We start from the raw sequence: 25,617 nt of genomic DNA, 5'->3' as shown, positions 1-25,617 counted from the left end.
AAAAAGTATGCATTTATTTTTTACTGGACTGTGCGTGGTGTGCTGCGTTTTTGTATCCTTTTTTTTCTACCGTATATGTCAAACGGACACTTAAAACGTGGTGTGAACTCCCCCTAACACACAGAGATACATATACAAATAGTACATATAGTAGCAGTATATAGAAATAATCTTCACCAGGCGAAACAAGTGGAATGTACTGAAGAACCCCAATAAGAGAGTAAGCAATGCTTTTAGGTTACACGTAGGTAATGAATGCTTGCTGACCTCGTAGACTCCTTCACGAAGGTCAGGGATAGTAAAAACCACAGTATTTACCAGAGGCAACTGGCCTAACAGCATCGCCACTCCTCCTGCACTATAAAAAGCACTCCGCTATCTGCACCTGAAATGAATATTGATTTCTTCAAGTACAAATTGGAAAATGCATTCATCATGGCACTAAAAAAAGAGCCCAGTTAACGAAGCAGTTAGGATGACCACATTTTCTAGACTCTTTGCTTCACCTTCTGCAATTCGGAAAGTGGAGGATCGTTTCCATTAAACGGCTCTACTAATAAACGCCGGACAAGTCACTTTGTGAGAAAAGCAACCAGAGGAGCCCTTCCCTTTAGCCTGTAAACACACTATGGGATTAAACTTTGCTCAAAGAATCGATCGCTCAGCAATTTAAATAAATTGCATTATGAACTCCATTTGCTTTATTGGAGAGTGCTTGAATGCCTCAGACCACTGCTACATATTCTAACCTGTTTAAGGCTTTACGCATGCGACCGTATTTTTCATCATGTGTTTTTTGAGGCTATAACACACATCCAAAATTTTTGCAGATCCGTGTGGCCATTCTGCACACTATAGAATTTACAGTGATGGCTAACCTCCGGCACTCCAGCTGTGGTGAAACTACGATTCCCAGCATGCTCCATTCATTTCTATGGAGTTCTGAGAACAGCCAAGCAAGGGGGCATCTTGGGAGTCGTAGTTTTACCACAGCTGGAGTGCCGGAGGTTAGCCATCCCAGCTATAGAACATGTCCTACTCTGACTTTTAATTTCATCTAATATGTTCCCGGGATTTTTGTTACAATATCTAATTAGAATACATAGTTATTCTTGTGTGAGGACTCCTAGGCTAATCCTAATCTGTTCCGGACTGTCCTCCACTTATAAGGGTTGTGCAGTTTTAGCAAGAAACTAGAAAATGCCCAAAAATCTAAAAATTAGCTGTACTTGATCCAGTGCCACCACTCCAGTGCTCCCCACCGGGCTTTGTTTACTTGGTGGCAGCGATGACATCATGCTGACAATAAATGACTGCTGTAGCTATTTATTGGTCTCAAAGGTAATCACTGAAGTCTGTGATTGGCTGCAGTGGTCACATGTTGCTGACAAGATATCATTGCTGTAATATATAATATATCACAATATCATCATAATTACCCAAGGTCTTTTGCTCTTAAAGGGGTTCTCCATCATTTTAGCAATGGCCAGCAACCTGCTTCACTAAGCTGAGGTTTCACACTCACCTGCTCCTTGCCGCTCTGGTCCTGTGCGCTGCTCCAGTGTGTGTCCACGTTCCAGTCCCCACAGTATTTACATCTGGTGCAGCATGGGCATGGTCACATGCTCTGCTGCAGCCAATGACTGGTTTCAGCAGTAATGTGGTAGCTGTGGCCAATTCACGGCTGAAGCAAGTCATTGGCTGCAGAGGAGCATGTGACTGCGCATGATGTAAACACTGGGGGTCCTGGAACGTGGACACACTGGAGGCAGCACGGAGGACCAGAGTGGCAGGGAGCAGGTAAATATCAATCCTCAGCTTAGTAAGGCAGGCTGCTGGCAATTGCTAAAATGTCATTATTTCCAGAGAACCCCTTTAAAGGGGTTCTCTCACTTCAATAAGTGGCATTTATCATGTAGAGAAAGTTAATACAAGGCACTTAATAATGTATTGTGATTGTCCATATTGCCTCCTTTGCTGGCTGGATTCATTTTTCGGATCACATTATACACTGCTCGTTTCCATGGTTATGACCGCCCTGCAATCCATCAGTGGAGGTCGTGCTTGCACACTATAGGAAAAAGTCAGCCTCTCTAGTGGCCGGGACCATGGGAGCGCATTTAGGCTAGTGCTTTTTCTTATGTTGTGCAAGCACGACCACCACTGATGGATTTCAGGGTGGTCTGGAAACGAGCAGTGTGCAATGCAATGGAAAAATGAATCCAGCCAGCAAAGGAAGCAATATGGATAATAACAATACATTAGTAAGTGGCTTGTATTAACTTTCTCTACATGATAAATGCCACTTACTGAAGTGAGACAACCCCTTTAAGGACCAAATTAAGACGCTTGATTTATTACTAGGTAGAACCAAGGGGATTTCCATAACTCGGAAACAGTATAGCTCAATGTCCCAATCTGTCTGGGAAGCAGTAGAGCGTCTTCCCGCTTTGCTATTTCCTGGCCACCTGGTGGTCAGGGTTTAGTTTCATTTCGCCTTAAAAGTGGCAAGATGGGACAACCCCTTTCAAGTTTACTGACGGTACCGACACTGTTGGATAGAGTTCCTCTATACACATGAATCTACATTAATAAAAGGGACACTACAGACAAAACTGATATACCCGATTATGCCTTGTGCAGAACCTACAGGGAATCTCTCTTTAGTGCTCTGGATCCCTGTGTCATGCTCCTCTCCCTAAGGTCCTGCTCTAGGCACAGCACAGTAAATCAGTTTTGCCTGGAATGTCCCTTTAATGAGATAAGCATGTAAAACCATAACCACGAATTGATAAACCTTGCAGTGCTCCACACTGCGTTCAATCTGTTACACGGAGCTGTTCATCATGCTTGCCCTAGGAGTGCAGGCAGTGAAACTGCAGGTTAGAAATAGCATGAAATCTCTCCAGAAACGTAAATTTGTCTTTGTCCATTTTAAAAACTCATGAGACATTTATGTGACATTTTCAGGACTTCTAAAAGCTATTAGCAGCAGCCAGTCTGCACAGTCTATGGACCCTTCAGCGCATTAACAGCAACACAAAGCCGAAGATGGACCAAAGTGAAAGGGGTTGTCTCATCAGAGACATTGGTGGCATACCACTAGAATATGCCATCAATGTCAGATAGGTGTGAGTCCCACCTATTAGACCTGAACCTATGTCCAGAAAGGGACCCCCGAAGTGAGCTGAGAGCAGCCGCACATGCGCAGCCATTCTTCATTCATTTCTATGGGACTGCCAAAAATAGCTGAGCGCTGGCTCCGCAATCTCCAATGTTCCCACAGAAATGAACGGAGTGGTGGCTGGCCTTGTGTGGCGCCCTCTCCATTTATTTCTATGGGACTGCAGAAAATAGGCGAGCGCTTGGCTATTTTCTGAACTCTCAAGGAAATTAATGGATAGCACTCCGCGCCTGCACGGTGCTCTCTCCTTCACTTTTGGGGGTCTTTTTTAGAGATAAGTTCAAGTCTCAGAGGTGGGATATACACCTATCCGATTTTGAGATGCCATCAAGGTCCCCGATGAAACAACCCTGTTAACCACCTCTAGATCTGTACATATACTGTAAGTGATTTTTTGAATTGAGCCAGGGGTGTAACTATAATTCATAGGACCCCATAGCAAAATATAAGATGGGGTTCCACCACCTAATGTAGGAAAACAGCGGCATAAGTAACTATGTATAATAGCAGTATATATAAGGAAACCTACATTATAGCAAAAAAACACCATATTGCCATTTCCCATAGAAAATACAATGTTCTTGCACCCGATTGGGCTCCTCTCCCAACCTCTGGGCCCTATAGAAAATGCTATGACTGCTATGGGTATAGTTATGCCCATGTGTGAACCATTACAGGAGTTATAGGATGCCCATGGGCCAGAACGAATGTAATAAGCCAGTATAAGTATCTAGATTTTATATTTTTAGCAACACAAGCTTTCTTGCTGGCTCTTGAGCTTCACTAACAGGGATTTTCCTGCCATTTCCTGTCTTCATTCTCTCTTTCTTAGAAAAATAACATATGACTCAAGGAAGGACCCCATGGGAAGCTTCCTGAAATCTTTAGAGAGGAAGCTGTGGCACCCCTGTAAACTGATGTTGCTTGTTGTACAGGCTGTCGGTAGGGGATTGGGGTTACTGGTAGGTTGAGTAAAGTAAGGAGGCCTCCAAACCCAGGATTTCTGAGCCTAATGTAACCAGTGAGGTTGTATTCAGTACCGAGAAGATTAATATATACAGACTGGGAGAACTTCCACCTTTTCCACCATGCCAGTATACAGACAGAAGTACATATAAAGGCACTGACCCACGCTCCCTTTTCTTCTTACCTCTTAGGAAGCTTATTGTTGATCCCCACAGGATTCACACATTTTTAAAAAGCCAGAGAACCCCAAAAAAAAAAAAAGTATTCTTTAAAGCTGCTCAACTCTTTGCATTTAGAAAAACCAAAAAAGAGACACTCTGTTCCAGCAAGCAGGGACAGGAGTGTCGAATGTCACATTAATATATAAAAAATGCCTAGGAAATCAGACCTCAAGATCCTTGGAAATCCAGTGAAATAAAGACAATTACCGCATTTAATTGCTAGCCCTTGACTCAGCTGTGATCATAATAAGCCATGTGCGTCACAGCAGAATATTCTCCTAGGTTAGTACAGAAGGTCTTATCAGTAGACAGTTTAAAAGGCTATTACTATGCAGCATGCTCCTCATTACAAGGAGAAATAGTATGAAGATAAGACATATGGGGGCACCTCTTCCGAAAAGTACACAAACATTACATACGGTATAATGTGCGGTACACAGAACAAAGAGGAAGCAAAAGAGAAAATCATACGCTTTAAACTGCTATATCTGGACAAGAGTAGTCAACATTTAAAAGAACACAAAACTAGAATTAAATGATAAAAGGAAACAAAAAATATAGTTGCCGCACTGTCAAGCACAGGGTTTAGGCTGCAGACACGGTCAGGTTTCTGCATTCAGTTTGGGAGCCCAAACCAGTAAATAAATTAAAAAAAAGTGGAAAAGTTGTATCTGTCCTTTATACTTTCTCTCCTTTTATGATCCTGTAATGCCTGTAAATAGGGCAGACATGGACAGTGAGCCCTAACCTAGAAACCAGCCCGCTATCCCTAACTACTTGCAGTGCAAGCCCTAGGTAACAAGACCGCAACTGGTCAACAGTCCCTACGTTGCAAAGGTGCAGAGACAGACAAACACCTAGAGACAAACTACAGAAAAACAGTCGTACGTAAATGGGTCAGAACCAAGAGGACAAAGCAGTACAAAAACGAGAGACAGAGTGGTCAAAAGACAAGCCGGGGTCAGAACAAGATGGGATGCACAGGACAAATAATGAGAGTGGTCAAAGGATGAGTTAAGGTGAAAAACATGAGCAATCCAAATCAGCAAAGGAACAAGGACTAGGAACCTAAATAGTGAGCCCAAACAAGACCATCACTGACACTTGTGTATGGCCAGGAAGGGGTTTAAAAAGAGCACCGAGTCCCGGGATCAGCACCTGATAGGCGCTCCATTAGTCAGAAACACTAGCACATAGGAATAGAGCAGCTGAACAAACAGCCCACTGCTAACCTCGTCCGGTACATTGCAGAGCATTGCATCCTGTTGCTAAGGATGCTGCCGTATCCCCAGGGGACGTGGCTCAGCAGCACGTCTCTCCTGTGCCGCTGGATCAGTCCGCTTGGACAGTTAAGTTTATGACAGATCCACTCCTGATTTTAGCTTCCAAAACTGCATGCAGAAACCTGACAATGTGGCCATACCCGTAACCCTCTGCTGATCTCTGCCATCTTTGTCTGGTGCAGGCAGGATGAGGGGGTGGAGCTTAGCAAAGGGCGAGGTTTTATGATCTTTTGGTCCTACTACAGGTGGGACACAGCAGGGAGGCGGAGAACATGGTTGGGACATACAGAGAAGACTTATTTTATTTCTTAATTGTAATAGGATATAAAAAGGATGAAGTGACAGGAGATTAAGAGAGGAAGTGCTGTGATTTTCATTTTTCGTGTTAAAAGGGGTTGTCTCACATTGGGCAAATTGCATTTATTATGTAGACAAATACAATGCACTTACTAATATATTGTGATTGTCCGTATTGCCTCCTTTGCTGGGTTCATTCATTTTTCCATCACATTATACACTGCTCGTTTCCATGGTTACGACAACCCTGCAATCCAGCAGTGGTGGCCGTGCTTGCACACTATAGGAAAAATGTTGGCCTATGTGCATTTCCCCCAGTTCCAGCCACCAAAGAGGCCGGCACCTTTTCCTATGGTGTGCAAGCATGGCCAGCAACAGCTGCTGGCTGGATTGGAGGGTGGTTGTAACCATGGTAACGAGCAGTGTATAATGCAATTGGAAAATGAATGAAGTCAGTAAAGGAGGCAATAAGCATAATAACAATACATTAGTAAGTGCCTTGTATTAACTTTCTGTACACGATAAATGCCATTTATGGTAGAGAGACAACCCCTTGTTCTAAGGGCTCATTCAGACGGCCGTATGCTGTCCGCAAAATAATGGATTGCATTCAGTTTTTTTGCTGACCCATAGACTTCAATGGGGCCATGTTCTGATTTTCACTGACAAGTATAGGACATGTTTCATTTGTTTGGCGGAGCCATGCAATGGAAGAAAAGGCCTCATAGAAGTAAATAGGGCAGCATCTAATCCGCAAAAAAAAGGATCCGCATTTTTGCGGACAGCATACGGCCGTCTTCATCAGTCGGTACATGACACTTTTTCCCAGCCATTGGTTGGGATTCCCCATGACCTGAGGCATGGTCCATTTGATGCTGTAATGGGAGTTATTCCACCAAACAACCTTTGTTTCTTGGGGAAAGTATCTCCTTAATACAGTGCAGAACAGAGGCACCATAAGGTGGCCCATGGAGTGGACACTGTGTGCCGTGGTAAGCTATCTGCACAAGGCTTTACACATCAACTGCACTTTACTACTTTGTTTCATAGGTCCTACAGGTTTCTTTATACTCTGTATTTTTCCTATCCACATCGAAGCATATTATATACAAAGTTCCTCATCAACAAAGAATATACAAATTCAGCACGAGACAGGTGGGGAATGTAGTTCTGAAATACCAAGAAAAGAAAATCAGCCAATAAACAAGTTAAAGTTTAACCATGGACTAAATATCATGCCAAGTTCAACAGTATGTCATCAAACCAAATTGCTCTCAAGTGGTCTTTGTAGAGATGAAACAGTGCCACTTCCTTGCAAACTTTGCATTTTATGAATATACTCCACCCAAGTTGGTGCACAGGAAAAACAATACAGTAAACCACTCTAAAGTGGGTGGAACGTACCACAAAGCAACACATCTGTTATGTGGTCAACTTAGTCACAATGGATAATAGAAGTACAGTTATCCCTAGCAGCTACCATAGAAGAATACAAGTGGTGTGCACACGTTACATCCCATGTTTGACATAAGTGCCAGTAAAGCTCTCAGAGCATATGCTGAACATATCAATGGGGACTTATTGACCCCCATGTATACCAAAAGTGTGCATTGTCATTCCTTTACGGGTGACATACTGCACTGTACACCTCTGTACACAGTGCACCGGTTACATCTGGACCTTTATGGCAGATCAATAGCATAGATAGGTGTGGGTTTCACCCTCTTTCTCAAGAACAGGGCCCCCGCCATGAATAGACAACACACTGCTTTGGGACTTCTGGAAATAGTCAATCACTGACGTAAAACTTCCCATGCCGTATACTGCCGGAGCTAATGATTGGCTGAAGTGGTCGTATGCTGTACATGGGCACGTCATTGGTGCAGCCAAGAAAAAAAAAAAAAAAAAACTGTTTAAGCACACTAAAGGCTACTTTCACACTTGCGTTCAGAGCGGGTCCGTCTGATGTCTGCTCAGACGGATCCGCTCCTATAATGCAGACGTTTGGATCCGTTCAGAACAGATCCATCTGCATTATAGTTTAAAAAAAATTCTAAGTGTGAAAGTTGTTCAGACGGATCCGTCCAGACTTTACATTGAAAGTCAATAGGGGACAGATCCGTTTGAAAATTGAGCCATACTGTGTCAACTTCAAACGGATCCGTCCCCCATTGACTTACATTGTAAGTCTGGACGGATCCGTTTGCCTCCGCACGGCCAGGCGGACACCCGAACGCTGCAAGCAGCGTTCGGGTGTCCGCTTGCTGAGCGGAGGCTGAACGCTGCCAGACTGATGCATTCTGAGCGGATCCGCGTCCACTCAGAATGCATTGTGGCAGTACAGATGCGTTCGGGGCCGCTTGTGAGCCCCTTCAAACGGAGCTCACAAGCGGAGCCCTGAACGCTAGTGTGAAAGTAGCCTAAAACAGTCTGAAAAACAGAGCATTATCCAAGTTGCCTGCATAGAAAGAAACTTTTTTTAAAAATAGCTGTTCTGAATAAAAAAATAAAAAAACCTGTGGAGAGCCTAGTACATCACTGGATCCCCATAAAAAGCCTTTGCCCTGCGCGATTCATCGCAGGGCAAAGAGCATTTGAGCATGAATGCTGCCTGGGTGAAAACCCCTTTAATGCACAAAATGGCCTGTTATGATTTTCAATCCTTTAGCTATATTTCTTCAGTTTCTTTGACCATGTAGAACCTACGCATCCAGTTTAGCAAAGCGTGGCTGGGGCTACACACAGACTCTTTTGTAGGGTGGCAGCTGCGACAGCAACTGTTCAAGCTTCTAGGAATGCACTGTGTATTATCTATATGCAACTTTGATGATATTTTCATGGCTTGATGTTCAAGACAATCATACAAAAAATGAAATTTGGCAAAAAGTCAGTTACAAACTGATTGACAAAAACCTGTGTATAACTACGGTCTAAGGGTCCATTCACACGTCCGTTTTTTCTTTCCTGATCTGTTCCGTTTTTTCTGGAACAGATCTGGACTCATTCATTTTCAATGGGTCCTGGAAAAAAACGGACAGCACAAAAACGGATGACATACGGATGACATACGGAAACATTTTCAGGAACAACGGATCCGCAAAAAACGGACAGAAAATCGGATTATAGAAAAATACTGACGTGTGAATGTAGCCTAAGGCTTTATTACAAAAAGGCTAGTCTCCTCCATTTCAGGAATCTTCTATTTTAGAAGTCTCAGATTTAGGAAATGAATGCACTGGATCACCTCAATGGTCTCCACACATGAGTTATGTCGTGTGCCATTTGGAACAAGCACCACAGCTGAAAATACAAAAATATAACTATATAAGGGAAGTGTGTGCAGTGGCTTGGTTTGGGGTGGTTCTAACGGTATGCTGGGTCCCCCTTACACCGTTGAGCTGTTACCATGTGTTGCTGCTCTCCTGAAGGGATGGTGCACCCCAATGGGAAATAAGTCCAAAAAGAGTCAGGGGTTGCAATAAACCAGTGTGCTTTTTTTACTGGAGGAACTCAAGCGCAAAACCATCCAAGCAAGGCACTGAGCTGGCTTCTACAGTATGTTCCCTGGCAGAAGAAGGTTCCATACTGAGGAACTAGGTGTCCCTCTCTCACAATGTTGCTACCCTGGCAAAAGGCTGCTGGCTCTGGGTCTTTGGCTCAGTTTCCTGCTGACTACCTGGTCAGAGGGCTGGTGACTCAGGATCTGTGGCAGAGTATCCCTGTCTCAGAATCTTCTACTGGTCACTCGTGCAGTCTGGCTGAGTCTTTCCTACTAAACACTGGTTCCAAACTGCAGACGACGAAGGGCTCTGCCTGCTCTCCTTATATACAGTTTCTAGCTGAACAAGAACTTTCTAGTGGGAGAGCTGGAGTGGAAAAGCACAGCCTAAACAGAAACAAGGTTACAATTTTAGTCTGTCATAAACCTGTATACAGTTTCAATGCAAATCTATAGGAATGATTAAAGGGATTCTGTCATGACATTTTAGGCCTATAACCTAAACATATGGCCAGGTCCGTCCAAATAGCATGAATCCGAAACTGTACCTATTAAATGTGCCTGTGGCTCTATTAGCACATAAAACAGGTTTTTATAACCTGTCATTCACCTACCTAAGGTGCCCAAGGGGACACCGCTTCATACAGGGTGCCCGGCTGCAGCCATCTCCGTCTGGTGCCCAGCGCCGCCTTCCCACTAGAAATCGCCGCCCTCCCTGTCTATAGTGCCGCCTTCCTCACCTCAGCCCCGCCTCCACAATCGTCCGGTCCCTCAGGATATGCCTAGTGCGCGTGCGCGGGATCTGGCAGAGGGACCGGACAATTGCGGAGGCGGGGCTGAGGTGAGGAAGGCGGCACTATAGACAGGGAGGGCGGCGATTTCTAGTGGGAAGGCGGCGCTGGGCACCAGACGGAGATGGCTGCAGCCGGGCACCCTGTATGAAGTGACGTCCCCTTGGGCACCTTATGTAGGTGAATGACAGGTTATAAAAACCTGTTTTATGTGCTAATGGAGCCACAGGCACATTTAATAAGTACAGTTTCGGATTCATGCTATTTGGACGGACCTGGCCATATGTTTAGGTTATAGGCCTAAAATGTCATGACAGAATCCCTTTAAGCAGCTTTTTCAGACATAAACAAGTCTGCAGGCATAAATAGGACCAAATCCGGCAGTCAGAAGGTTAGTGGGTCTGTTTTTCCCCTCTAAAACTGTGCACTTAACACCTCATTTGCATATGTTTTAAAAGTACTTTTTCTCTATCATTACATTCAGCTGAGCTAGGCATTGTGGTTGGTGTAATAGTGAATTTCCTGGTGGCAGTCTCCCTTTGATTGGACTGAGCTGCAGTACCAGTCACTACCAGAACTGTAAGCACGTCACTGGGCCTCGCTAAACAATGTAAGAGACATGGCACTTGCTAACGACAGTCCATTAATACTGACGTCTCAGAAAACCCCTTTAAGTTGCATACTTTATTATAATAATAATAATAATAATAATAATAATAATAATAATAATATAAAATAAATCTGCCAAATGAGCCAAGCTGCTCTGGCTTTACAGCTGTAATTTTGGTCCACGTGACATTAGTACATTTCTTGCCAAAATTGAGAGATCTCATGAGATGAAAGTACAAAATCAAGTACATATGGATGTAAAACAGACTGAAAACGTAGCTCTGTGAATGCTTCCACAGTTAGAATATCTGTAAACAGCAGGTTCCTAACAGTCTCCATGTAGCAACAATAAACTAAAATAAGTAAAACTAAAGATGAGAAAATAAAAAAGGTAGATTTTATATTTGCAAACTATTTAGGCCAGTATTAGTATAATTATGTTGCTTAAAGGGGTTGTCTCATCTCAGACAATTGCCCCCTATATGGAGAACAGAACCCCAAAAGTGGTGGAGGGAGCATTGTCCATTCGTAGCCGCCCTCCATTCATTTTCTATGGGGCCGCCGAAAATAGCCGAGCACTAGCTCGGCTATTTCCATCTGCCCATAGAAGTGAATGGGAGTGGTGTTTGGTCATGTGCAGTGCGCTCCCATTCACTTCTAGGAGAAGAGCGCTTGGTGGTGACCAGACTGGAGTCCTCCAGCCACCACTTTGCGTGGGTCCGTTCTCGATATAGGTGCAGGTCCCAGCAGTTGGGCCCACACCTATAAGACACTGGGGCATATCCTAGCGATTTGCCCGCATTGTCTGAGATGAGACAAACCCTTTAATGTGTCCAGCAAAACCTGTGTTCTTAGAAACTACCGTAATTACTCTAAGGCCTCATGCACACGAGTGTGTGCCGGCCGCACCCGTGCTTCAGACCACAAATTGCAGTCCACAATGCACATGCACCGGCTGTGTGCCCGCTGTCTGCGGACGCGGACCCATTCCCTACACTACTTTTTTGCTGTGCCAAGGCACGGACAGAAAACCCACGGGAGCACTCTGCAGTGCTTTCGTTGGCTTCCGATCCGTTCCTTCTTTTCACACAGCACCATATCTTCCAGATTGCGGACCCATTCAAGTCAATGGGTGATACGGTGCCCAGTATGCACACAGCCGGTGCCCGTATAATGCAGACTTGATGTTTGTGGGCCGCAATATGGGAATGGACTTGCTACAGTTGTGTGCATGAGAACTAAAATAGATTCAATATTCACACTACCACGTCACACGTTTCTTGCAGTTGTGGCAGAACAAAAGTGAAAATGCAATTAAAAAAGGGCAATAATATCTCTATCAAACCATGTGAGGCAGCTCCAGGTATGGAATTCTACAAAGCACTGTATACTGGGACGAAGCTCTGCCACTCAGTATTGCAGGCAGCCCATCCTAGAATTAAAGTTGACTTCTCACCTATAACGTCATTGATTGTTAAAGCCATTAAATCCTTTTAACAAGTCTTCCTTCCTACTAGATCTGTTAAAACAGCAAATTACACGATCTGCAGTATTTACAAACGGATACAAAATCCCTGAGGTTTCGCATTTCGCTTTAAGCCTCATGAATCAAAACTGCACCAGAGGAAAGTGACTTTGTTAATCGTATCATTCAATGAAAACCTAAGTCAAAGGAGTTTTCCTAGATCGAATTTTTTTTTTAAATTTGTGGCTAGGCTGAAAGTAACAAAAATAATACTACTCACCTTGTTGGAGCCTCCCGATTCCCGCGTTGCGCCTTGAGCCGTTATGTGTTGTTACGGATCACATCACCACTGAGTCTTCCATTTCCGATCAAACCAGAAGCAGCAGAGACCAGAGGCGTAGCACTGGAACCAGGAGGCTTCAACAGGGTTAGTAGTGTTATTTATTTTCAACCCATGCCCAGCCTCAACTAAAATTTCTTAGATCTTGGGAAACCCCTCTAAAGGGGCTGTCTGGGGGGGTACATTTTTTATTTTTATTTATTTAGATAAGGGGTAGAATGATTTAAAAAAAAAAATAATAAAGAACCAATACTCCCCTCCCTGGTCTCCTACAGTTCCAATGCTGACCAGTAGGGATGAGCGAATTGACTTCGGATGAAACATCCAAAGTCAATTCGCATAAAACTTTGTTAAAGTGTATTGGCTCAGATGGGCCGAAGTTATTACTTTGCAAAGTCTCGCGAGACTTTGGGTAATAACTTCAGAAATTAATTTCTACTGTTAAAAACCTTTTACCGAACTCTGGTTCGGATCCAAGGTACCCCTGTTTCATCCAAAGTCAATTTGCTCATCCCTACTCACCAGGTTCCCGCTGATCTCCACTTCCTGCTCCAGGTTTGACACATAGAAAATGGCTGGAAAAGGCCGCTTAGCCACTCATTGGCTGCAACAGTGACCTACCTCAAGTAGTAATTGGCTAAACACCATTTCATGCCGTTTCCTGTATGTCGAGACGGGACCAGTAAACTGAGACCAGCAGGGACCTGGTCACAGAATGACAGTGGATTAGTGAAAAAAGTTCTGCTGCTTTTTTTTTTTTTTCATTCTTCCCCATATATGCCAAATGTTATCCTGACGGACACCCCCTTTCAGTTTAGAAAAGTAAATATGGGCTCTGATTGGTTGCTTTATTGGGGACCCAGGGGCTCTGATCATTGCTTTCATTTTCAGATCTAGTTTAAATGAATAGAAGCTGAAATTCGATTGTAGCCACCATACAGATAAGTAATGATCTAATGCTCTCCTCCTGACTCTTGAATTGAACTATATTGCCATCCCAATCAAATAAAGGGAACTGAAGCTGGCCACCACACAAGGACATCTGCTGGGGAGGTATTTTGTGATACACTGTGGTATTTGGCTGTTGGGGTGGTATAATGTGCCATAATATGGTATCGCTGGCCCTGTCTACTTGTGTTGACCCTACATTCTTTCAATTTCGACCTGTCTACAACATAGGACCACTTTCAGTTTTTTCCAGTTTCCATCCCTGATTGCTATGGGTAACATCTCAAGTTCCTTTTGAACTAGTTTGTCATACATAACGCCCAGTCACAGAAGTCTATCTAATACCTATGGAAGTGCTAGTAAAGCTGACCATGCACATGTCAATCTGTGCCCCATTACGACCAGTCCCTACTGGGACATTGATTGCTAAAGGGACATACATCACCCCGATCACTGCGAATGACATTTATACATTGTTTTGCATACTATAGCTAACTAATAGGTACATTCATACTATGTAATCAGGAACGCACGTGAAACACGTAAGCCATAAAAGATTAAATGACTACCGATGGCTAGGGGCCAGCCAATCCAACAACACAAGAAGATTATTTCGGAAGAGTGCAGAGATGATCTTTAAACTGACTGCATGTACTACAGTACAACCTACAAGTCCAGCAACCTTATAGGGTCCATTCACACGTCCGTAGTGGTTTGCGGATCCACAAAACACCAGGACGGCACCCCAATAGAAATGTCTATTCTTGTCCGCAGATGTGGACAAGAATAGGACATGTTCTATTTTTTTCCAGAGCTGCGGACTGGAAGTTCGGGGCTGCGCTCCGGAAATGCAGATGCGGACAGTACACTGTGCGCTGTCCGCATCTCTTCCGGCCCCATTGAAAATGAATGGGTTCGCACCCATTCCGCATAATTGCGGAACGGATCCGGACCCATTCTACGGACGTGTGAATGGACCCATAGTCGTTTTGCATAACCAATTGTGTGAGTCAGGGCTGTTCATTGTCCTCTCTTTACCGCAATCTCATTCTCAGGCCAATTCCCTAGCCAAAACCAGGAGTGAATCCCAGACACATACAAAAAGGTCAAATGATGATGCGAGTACGAGACGGTAGACCCTAGGCTAGAGCTCATGGCATCATAAATCACTATAACGCAGTCAATACAGTTCTGCCAAACCACTGTCAGTGCGGGAAATGTAGCCATCACATAGACCACGTTTCACAGACCGCATATGCTTGTCTGAAAATGGCCTAATGCAGTGAGCCCGGGAGCACAAAAGAGGAAGACGAGAGTAGAAATGATGGCAATGATGATAGTAATAGTCATGGTGGCAGTGCTTGCTGTGACGCTCCTTGCGCCATGTACTGATGGGAGAGGAGCAACAGGGCTATTACTCTGTCAGTGGGCACGGCAGTTCCAGAGAGAGCAGAGCCTCCAGGTGTAACAGCAAGGCACATATGAAGATAGGACAACACAGAGGCCTTCAACTGCCAAGCGCAGGCAGGGTCAGCCAGTTTCATAGGTACAAATCTGCTGGCAGGTGCCCTTTAAAAGAAAGCTAGATGGTTGAAGCATCACGTGAACACTTACAGTACATAAATCTAGATGAATACATGACATAGTGGCAGGTAAGGTACTTGACATAACACTACATATAGCAATGTCTCACTTCGTGTTGGGGGCTAGGGCCAATAACTGGCAGCAGAAAGGAACTATTGTGTGGAGGCATTGCCTATACTATAGCAACCAATTAGAGTTCAGCTTTCTTTTTCCAGATGCCTTTTTTAAAGAAAAAAATTCACATGAACTGGGGGGAAAAAACAAAAAACGAACACTTACCTGGTGTCCTCCTTTTCATCTATTCATCTGCAGATCACCTAATTCCTGGGCTCCTCTTGTGTCATCCAACATGGCCACACCACTTCTCAGACCCGATGCACACTTGGTAGTTGGTACCACTCGTTGGTGGGCCATGACTCTTCCTTCTTGTCCAGGCCTCTTGGAGCAGTGATGGCCAATCCAGGGACAGCAGGAAGTGTCTTGGGCTACCAAACACACAGTATGCATCAGGCAGTCTGAGAAGAAGTGCGACCATCTTGGATGGCAGAAGAGGAACATGGGAACTGACTGATCCGCAGCTAAAAATATGTGACGAAGGTCAGCAGGTAAGTGTTCTGTTCATTCCCCAGTTACGCTACCTGAACACGGGTGTGGACGGTCTTGCAGAAATTCCACACAAATGTCTATGCGGATTCCTGCACCAAATCAGCACTTCATGTGTTACATGCGGTTTTTGGTGCAGATTTGGTGTGGATTTTCCGCAGATATCACCTTAGCATTGAAAAGGATGAAATCCACACAAAAGTACAGCACAACGAATTGACATACTGCGGATTTCAAAATCTGAACAGCAGGTCAATTTCCGCAAGGAACGAAAAAGCAAAGTGTCCATAAGATTTGTCTAATCTCATACACTTTGCTGGTACTGTACTATGCTGTGTTTTTTCCGCACAAAAATCCACGTGGAAAAACTAGCGGAATCTGCAACATGTGCAGATAGTCCTCAGGTAATCTGACATCAAGATCTTGGACTATTACCTGCTGTAATACATAAGTACAGTACTACACAGAAGGAGCCCAGATCTCCAGATTTTATTTGACTATCCCCAACCCCCCCCCCCCGCCCCCCCCCCCCCCCCCCGTGTCAGCACTGAAATAAATATTGAAGAAGATGGGTCGACACTGCGGCTTGCAAGTGGTGCACGTGTCCAGGGAAGGCTGCCCACTAGTATATAGCGAAGAAGGACCGGCACTCACTTTCTTGATGACATGAAGAGACGTCTGAATAAACGTCTCTTCATATTATCAAAAAAAGTGAGTGCCGGTCCTTCTTCGCTATACACTGAAATAAATAGTCAGGACTGCTGTGCATGCGCACAGGAGTCCTATTCATTGTGTTAGCATGGCACAGTAGTAGTGATCTGGACTCCTTATCTGTAGTAGCACTCATGAATTACAGTAGATCAGTGGTCCCCAACCAGTGGCTCAGGAGCCACATGTGGATCGCGACCCCCAAGTTATGACCATACGTACTGGCAATTGACATTGTTGCAGACCAATCCTGGATTTAGCACCAGACAGTGCCATTTTGGATGGTATAATACAAGTGTAAAAGTTCACAATAAAATATTTATCAGCAAATGTTTGCAACTTCATGTTGTTTGCTTCTCTACATTCAAAACTTCTCTCTATTTTTGAACTGCCTGTTGCTCCCGACCATCACTGAAAGCTGAATGTGAATCAGAATATAGAAAAGGTTGAGGACCTCTGCTGTAGTCCAGAATCATGGTGACAGATTTGTGAATTTTTTTTTTTTTTATTGAACCAAGAGGGTAGCTTTAAATGAAAGCTGTAATCTGATTGCTTGCTATGGATAACTGGTTACTTTTCCTTTGCATCAATTTTATTAAATATCCCCCAATATTTAAGAATGCATACATTTACATTAACTTTTTTTTTTGCATTAAACACATTTGCAACTACAAAAGACTTGAGGTGACGTGACCAGAGCCTGACTTGTGCGTATGTATGGTGGAAAAAAAGCAGGACTCCACCTTTAAGTGAAAAAAAATCCTCTGATCTGACACTTGATAGAAAACCACAACCAAACTGTTGGTTTCCTTCAACACACGGGAAAACCTCTAACTGATATATATGGTGAAAAATATCTGTGAATGTCAAGGCACATATTAGATACACTGTGAAAGCTCTGTGAGACGACCACCCAAAACTCCATCATAAAGTGTTCTTCTAGGGGACTGGATAGATATAGATATAGAGATAGAGATATATATATATATATATATATATATATATATATATATATATATATATATATATATATTACAGGGCAGCACAGCCTCAGGATAATGATGGGTGCACAGCCCGCTGGGACTAGTCAATCCCTCAACAATAGATAGGAAAAAGGCAGCACTCCAAAAATAAAAAATTAAAAAAATACTTTATTCACCTCAGTGGCAACGTTTCGGCTCTGTATCCGAGCCTTTCTCAAGCCCGGCTTGAGAAAGGCTCGGATACAGAGCCGAAACGTCGCCACTGCCACTGAGGTGAATAAAGTGAAAATCTGTCACAGGATATCTAGTCTGCGTAAGGGTACTTTTACACTAGCGCTATTCTTTTCCGGTATTGAAATCCGATAAAGGGTCTCAATACCGGAAAAAAAAAAAAACACATCAGTTTTGTCCCAATGCATTCTGAATGGAAAGCAATCCGTTCAGTATGCATCAGGATGTCTTCTGTTCCGTCCCTTGTACGGTATTTGACGGGAAAAAATACCGCAGAATGCTACCGGCATTAATTTCACTACCGGCATTAATTTCCATAGAGATGTACACTGCTCAAAAAAATAAAGGGAACACTTAAACAACACAATGTAACTCCAAGTCAATCACACTTCTGTGAAATCAAACTGTCCACTTAGGAAGCAACACTGAGTGACAATCAATTTCACATGCTGTTGTGCAAATGGGATAGACAACAGGTGGAAATTATAGGCAATTAGCAAGACACCCCCAATAAAGGAGTGGTTCTGCAGGTGGTGATCACAGACCACTTCTCAGTTCCTATGCTTCCTGGCTGATGTTTTGGTCACTTTTGAATGCTGGCGGTGCTTTCACTCTAGTGGTAGCATGAGACGGAGTCTACAACCCACACAAGTGGCTCAGGTAGTGCAGCTTATCCAGGATGGCACATCAATGCGAGCTGTGGCAAGAAGGTTTGCTGTGTCTGTCAGCGTAGTGTCCAGAGCATGGAGGCGCTACCAGGAGACAGGCCAGTACATCAGGAGACGTGGAGGAGGCCGTAGGAGGGCAACAACCCAGCAGCAGGACCGCTACCTCCGCCTTTGTGCAAGGAGGAACAGGAGGAGCACTGCCAGAGCCCTGCAAAATGACCTACAGCAGGCCACAAATGTGCATGTGTCTGCTCAAAAGGTCAGAAACAGACTCCATGAGGGTGATATGAGGGCCCGACGTCCACAGGTGGGGGTTGTGCTTACAGCCCAACACCGTGCAGGACGTTTGGCATTTGCCAGAGAACACCAAGATTGGCAAATTCGCCACTGGCGCCCTGTGCTCTTCACAGATGAAAGCAGGTTCACACTGAGCACATGTGACAGACGTGACAGAGTCTGAAGACGCCGTGGAGAACGTTCTGCTGCATGCAACATCCTCCAGCATGACCGTTTTGGCATTGGGTCAGTAATGGTGTGGGGTGGCATTTCTTTGGAGGGCTGCACAGCCCTCCATGTGCTCGCCAGAGGTAGCCTGACTGCCATTAGGTACCGAGATGAGATCCTCAGACCCCTTGTTAGACCATATGCTGGTGTTGTTGGCCCTGGGTTCCTCCTAATGCAAGACAATGCTAGACCTCATGTGGCTGGAGTGTGTCAGCAGTTCCTGCAAGATGAAGGCATTGATGCTATGGACTGGCCCGCCCATTCCCCAGACCTGAATCCAATTGAGCACATCTGGGACATCATGTCTCGCTCTATCCACCAACGTCACGTTGCACCACAGACTGTCCAGGAGTTGGCAGATGCTTTAGTCCAGGTCTGGGAGGAGAACCCTCAGGAGACCGTCCGCCACCTCATCAGGAGCATGCACAGGCGTTGTATGGAGGTCATACACTCACGTGGAGGCCACACACACTACTGAGCCTCATTTTGACTTGTTTTAAGGACATTACATCAAAGTTGGATCAGCCTGTAGTGTGTTTTTCCACTTTAATTTTGAGTGTGACTCCAAATCCAGACCTCCATGGGTTAAAAAATTTGATTTCCATTTTTTAATTTTTGTGTGATTTTGTTGTCAGCACATTCAACTATGTAAAGAACAAAGTATTTCAGAAGAATATTTAATTAACTCAGATCTAGGATGTGTTATTTTTGTGTTCCCTTTTTGCTGCATTGCCGGATCCGCCGGGACATAGGAGGAGCTATTTTCCCTTTTGACCTTTGGAAAAAATGAAATACAGGATCCGTTATTCCAGATGATACCAGATGAGACGGATCGGGTATTTCACTGTATCCATCTAACGGATCCGAAAAAAGATTTCCGTTTGCACGCGGTTTTCTGAATCCGAACAACGCTAGTGTGAATGTACCCTAAGGCCACTTTCACACAGTCAGGGTTTGATCAGTGATTTCCATCAGTAACTGTGAGCCAAAATGGAGGCTACACAGAGATAAGGAATAATGTAAAGACTTCCACCTGTTCTGGACCCGCTCCTGGTTTTGGCTGATCAAACACTGACTATGTAAAAGCAGCTTTAGGGGGATGGTCTTCCCAAAGAGATGGTCTTTTGGAGAGGTTCACACAATACACTGGCCTTGAGGCTTACCTAAAAATCCAAAAAAGTAGATATCATATGGTGGAGCTTTCCCAACAAACATGGTTTCACCACATGATATCTACTGACTTCTCCAGTGTGAACCTACCCTGACTCTACCTGCTCTTTTATCCATCAATGTCTGGTGTGTACACATAGGTGTAGACAGAAGTCTAAATAAAGGTAATAATATCTTGACTCAGAGCTTTGTGGTAATAAATGTCACACTACACACACACTGTAAAAAAAAAATATCCACCACCAGACAAGGAGCGCGCAGTAGAACAATAATAACTAATTCCAATCAAAAAGAGAAATTTTCCTAGCAACCTGAAGAAGCAGAGGCATAGCCTCAAGCATTGGGTACCCAGCAATTACTTTACTGTACCCTTAACACTAGGACCATACCCTGCCTCTGGGAATCATTTATCTCCAAAATATCAGTCCACCTCCAGTCCTACGAAAAACTGTAACAGGGCCCCCAGATGTCACTTGACAGTTACAATACTGCTGTCGTATTAAGTCACAGATGAACCTTTAGCCCATCCTCCTCAGATACCAGGAACCCATAACAACCCCAATCTTTCCTCTAGCTGTGCCCCCGATAGCATTATGATCATAAACCCCTGTGTTTTCCAACAGTTTTGTGTCAAGGAAAAACACTTGCCATTTTGCTACGGGTACGTGTCTGGTATGATGCACCCGTAACTGGGGCAAAGTGGAAGTTTATGGCTATAAGATAAAAAGTACTGAGCTGTCGGTACCTCCAATGCTTGAAAATAAAAGAATATACGCATAATAGTTTAAATGTACAGTGGCCCCTCAAGATACAATAGCCTCGGGATACAATATTTTTAACATACTGTACAATGCTCTTTTCTGACCCATCGTAAGTTGAAACCAGACTCAACATACAATGTCTCAGACCCAGATCCAACCAATCAAGGTCACTTCTCTGGTAAAATAGCTGTATTAGTTGTTGGTTAGCAGCTATTTCTGACTGATATATGTAAGGACTTGTTTTATCTGTCTTGGTTATCTGCTTATTTTTCTTAAATCTTCATTTTCTTGGCTATGACATTTTGGGGCTTTGGAACCGATTGCTCAAGTTACAATGGTTTCAACATACCATGGACATCCTGGAACCAATTAATATTGTAACCTGAGGGAGCACTGTCTGCAAGAGGACAACAAGCCCAAACATCCGATGTAAAGAAGAACAAGGAGTCTTAGAAGTGATGATATGGTTCCAACAGAGCCCTGATCTCATCATCATAGAGTCTGTCTGGGACTACATGAAAAGACAGAAGGATCTGAGTAAGCCTACATCCACAGAAGATCTGTGGTTATTTCTCCAAGATGTTTGGAACAGCCTCCCTAATGAGTTCCTTCCAAAACTACAAGTCTACCTAGAAGAAGAGATGTTGAGGAGAAGTTGTGTTGAAGGCACAGGGTGGTCACACCAAATATTGAGATTTCCCTTCTGCTCGTTCACTTTGGTATGTGTTAATTGAAACAAATAGACTATTTCTGAAAACATTCTTACTTGGCCACATTTTCCCACACCTATTGCACAGAACCATAGATAAGTATCTGATCCTTCCATGAAGCCACTTCCTCACAGTGACCACCTGAGGTAAGTGAGGGCACCCTCTAGAAGTGGCAGCTGAGGCTCCCAGGCTAGTAGCGGCCATGAGTTTGTATTCCAGGCACTGAGGACCTTGCTTTACAAAGATTTTCCACTGGGACAGAATAATGGAAGCTTTGTTGCAGTCCAGAGAGAGGTTCTATCACCCAGACCTGGGCATGAGACCCAGCTTTCCTCTCTTGTAGTGACACACTGAAAGCCAGATCACCCACATATTCACAGGGTTTAGCAAAGATTGGCAAGCGGCATCCCTGCACATTAATCAGCCGGGCTGGTACATGCATGATGCCAGCCACTTTACATGGGAAACCACTGCACATAGCTCCTGGGCACAGAAAGTGCCACACAGCTGATGAGGCAGATTGGCACGCCTTGTACTGGCATGCACTGCCCAGGTATATCTAGTGCCATGCACTCATCACTCATTAGAGGGCAACTTACTGCGCCTGTCAGCACCGCTGCTGGGTCCCAGGCAGCGCACACAGGGCACAGCGGGCGCTCGCCGGGGAAACGCTCACCTATCTTGATCCGGACGCTCTGAAAGACACGGATCCCTTCCTCCTCCACCGCCATGGTGCTGAGTGCTATGTTCACTGCGGGCTCTGCCCCGGTCACTGTACTCCTGTCCCGGCCACTGCAGCTCTGAGCCCCGCTCTCCTCCTCACACAGCGCAGAGCAAAGCGCGAAGCGGCCGGAGGAATCATCCTCCAACCCGGTACGCTGAGCCTGGAAGGGGGCGGGGCGTCCGCACCGTCCCGAGCGGTGACTGGCTGATTCTGTCAAGGAAAGCGGGATGGGGGCGTGGCCAGGAGGTTAGCCAGCAGTCACCATTGGTAAAGACGTCAGCGCAGGGCGTGGCTATGTTTTCCACAATGGGTAATGTTGTGAGGCTCGCCTGTGGTGAGGGTGGCGTTAGAGCTACACCAGCGGGAACCTCTCACTCCTCTCACGGTGTGGAGACTGCGGGGTCATCGCTGTACTATGGGGAAAGGTTCAGAACCTAAAACAAAGCGAGTGATAAGCCCTATTGGTGTCTCAGCATGTGCCTCTCCGGACCGGCAAGGCTCTGTTCATACTTTGGGAATATACCACACAGATCTCTCATGACCCCCACAGCAAAACCTAGTATGGACCTCTCTTTCCCTGCTAGGTTTCCTAGTATGCGTGCATCAAACACACCCAGGCAATGTGGAAAGAAAACTGAAACCCTTGCCCCCCACATTTCTGACAAATTTACTTTTTAATAGAAAAAAAAATTGTTATAAAAATAAAAGTCACCCTTGGCTTTTATGTCAGTAAAGTGAAACAGGTGCTTCATAAATATGGAACACCAGAATACACAGATAAATCTCCCCATACAGCTGTGACTTCCCTCAGTGTAAAACTGCCTAAAGCCACCACTAGGGGGAGCTCAGTGCATAGGAATGTATACATTTATCATTGACTGCAATAGAAGCTGTAAAAATCTCTTTGCACTGAGCTCTCCCTAGGGGTGGCTGCATAAAAATGTGTTTTGATGTTGGTAACAGAAGAAAGAGAGCCTAGCTTTACTTCCCCCGAGCCCGATAGCAGTCACGTGGCCTAGCTCCATGAAAAGAACATCACTGGACGGACAGCTGCAGTGTATCCCACTGTGTACAGTAGAACCGATCGCAGTTAGGATAATACAGGCAGGTAGACCATTGCCAGATGATTGAATTCCCCAAACTCCAATATATCCAAAAGGCCAGTTTCACACAAGCGTGTTTGGTCCAGAAAACATGGTCACTGTGATGGGCACATGTCCCAGGCTGACTGCTGCTCAGCTGACCTGACTCACTCCATCAAAGTGAATTCCAGCCCAACCATGGGTCATATGAGGTGAGTACATGACAGTAAGACCACGGTGAGGCTGGAACTCACAGCATCATATACACTGAACAGCAAAAGGGTAACAATGTTTTGAACCTTTTACTTTCAGGCTCCATATCTCACCATCCACTGCAGCTTCTATTGTGAGACTACCATCATTTTATAGACAATCATCTTGGCTATCTCATACATAAATTGGACTTGCAACTATTTAGTATATAATGAGCTATGCAGATTATTGTCATGTAACTGCATTGTTACTGTTTTGCTCCTAAAATTATTTTTATTATTTTGTTAGTATTTTGTAAATCCACCTTTAGCTTTCAACACTGCCTGAATCCTTCTGGGCATGCTCTCAATCAGATTCAAGCATGTCTCAACCGAAATCTGTTCCCAGGTCTCTTCTACACGTTGCCAATGTTGGTGCATACTGGTCGACTCAATTGGGTACAAATACAGCTTTTTCTTCAACTCTACCCACAAGTGTTGCATTGGGTTGAGGTCTGGGGACTGTGGGGGTAAATCCAGCACCTCTACTTCATTGTCATTAAACCATTTCTTCTCCAATCTCGACGTAAGCTTCAGGTCATTGTCCTGCTGGAACACTGTGTCGCCCTTTTCATACCCATAGTACTCGAGTGTACGAAGCAACTCGTCTTGTAGGATACCCACATATAGCTCAGCATTGAGACTACCATCGATCCTGGTCAAGTATCCAACACCTTTGGCTGTGAAACAACCCCATATCATCAGGCTTCCTCCACAAAACTTAACAGTTCCTTCAATTTCTCGATCCGTTAGCCCCCTTTTCCCTTGTTTCTTCCAGACCCATTTACACCCATCAGAGCCCAGTCTATTGACTTTCATCTCATCGCTCCAAATCACCAGTTTCAAATCTTCTACTGTCCACTGTTTGTACTATTTTGCAAACTCGAGCCGACGCTTCTTATTACGCTATTGAAGTTGAGGCTTCTTCACCTTTTTTGGTCCACCATTCCAGACTTGTGTAATGCACGTCACACGGTGCTTGCATGGATGTCTGTAATCTCACTATTACAAAGCATACGACCCACCTCCACTGCCATGTTTGTCACGCCAGAACTGATTGACCTTTTTTTGCCTGGACGTTCACCTCTTGGCTTTGGAATATATGGACAGACTTAATTTTGTATTCTTCCAATGGTCATGGCACTCACATGATGCAGTTTAGCAATTTTCTTGGCCGGGATACCACTATCGATGAGCTGGATGATGCTGTTTCTCTTTTCTTGGGAAATCTTCTTCATGGTGGCTCCTAGATTTGAACCAGTGACCTTTCACTTGGGAATAAACCTAATAACACACTGAGCTATTAGGGAATGTGAGAACAGGTTGTAATTTGTAGTATACAAGAAGAAAAAGATTGTTTCACCACCAGGAGCAAAACAGTAACAATGCAGTTACATAACAAGAATCTGCATAACTAATCATAAGCTAAATAGTTGCAAGTCCAATTTATGTATGAGATAGCCAAATAATTGTCTATAAAATTATGGTAGTCTCACTTTCTAAGCTAAAGTGGATGGTGAAATATGGAGCCTAAGAGTAAAAAGTTCAAAACATTGTTACCCTTTTGCTCATCAGTGTAGATCACTATGATGCAGTGAGTCAGGTCAGCCGAGCCACAGTCAGTCTGGGAAATGCACCCATCACACAGTTTTTTTCACCAGACTGAGAGCAGTGACCAATAGACCTTGATGTTAGGTCACCAAGCTGATAGCAGTGATCAGTAGCTCTAGATGTTAGATCACCAAGCTGAGAGCAGTGACCAACAGACTTTGATGTGACAGTAGGTCACCTGGCTGAGCAGCATTGGTGTAGCTATCGGGGAAGCAAGGGAGGTGACTGCTTCGGGGCCCGAGCTTAGAAGGGGCCCCCGACACAGTACTGAATGTTTTTATTAGATCTACAGGCTTCCCCTATGTACTGCTGTGCTGTACTTTATAGAAGCAGGTACTACATACAGCAGCAGCGCTGCAGCTCCTCCCACTGAAGGTCTTGGCTAGTGAGGAGCAGACACTGCACTCTTCTTCCATGCTGTCTC

The 25,617-nt window shown here is 44.5% G+C and overlaps 1 protein-coding gene across 1 annotated transcript in view; it reads right to left on the bottom strand.

The window, feature by feature from the left end:
* Positions 1-22,381, bottom strand: part of RASA3 (RAS p21 protein activator 3) — a 240,124-nt gene extending 217,743 nt beyond the window's left edge. Inside the window, exon 1 of the mRNA XM_040425082.1 lies at positions 22,202-22,381. Coding sequence (XP_040281016.1) covers positions 22,202-22,256 — 55 coding nt within the window. The 5' untranslated portion in view covers positions 22,257-22,381. The remainder of the gene's footprint in view (positions 1-22,201) is intronic.
* Positions 22,382-25,617: the final 3,236 nt, after the last annotated feature.

Source organism: Bufo bufo, chromosome 3, assembly GCF_905171765.1.
Source record: "Bufo bufo chromosome 3, aBufBuf1.1, whole genome shotgun sequence".
NCBI classification, from domain to species: Eukaryota; Metazoa; Chordata; class Amphibia; order Anura; family Bufonidae; genus Bufo; species Bufo bufo.
Note: the sequence above shows the minus strand (reverse complement) of the source record. Positions and strands in the feature narration are given on the sequence as shown.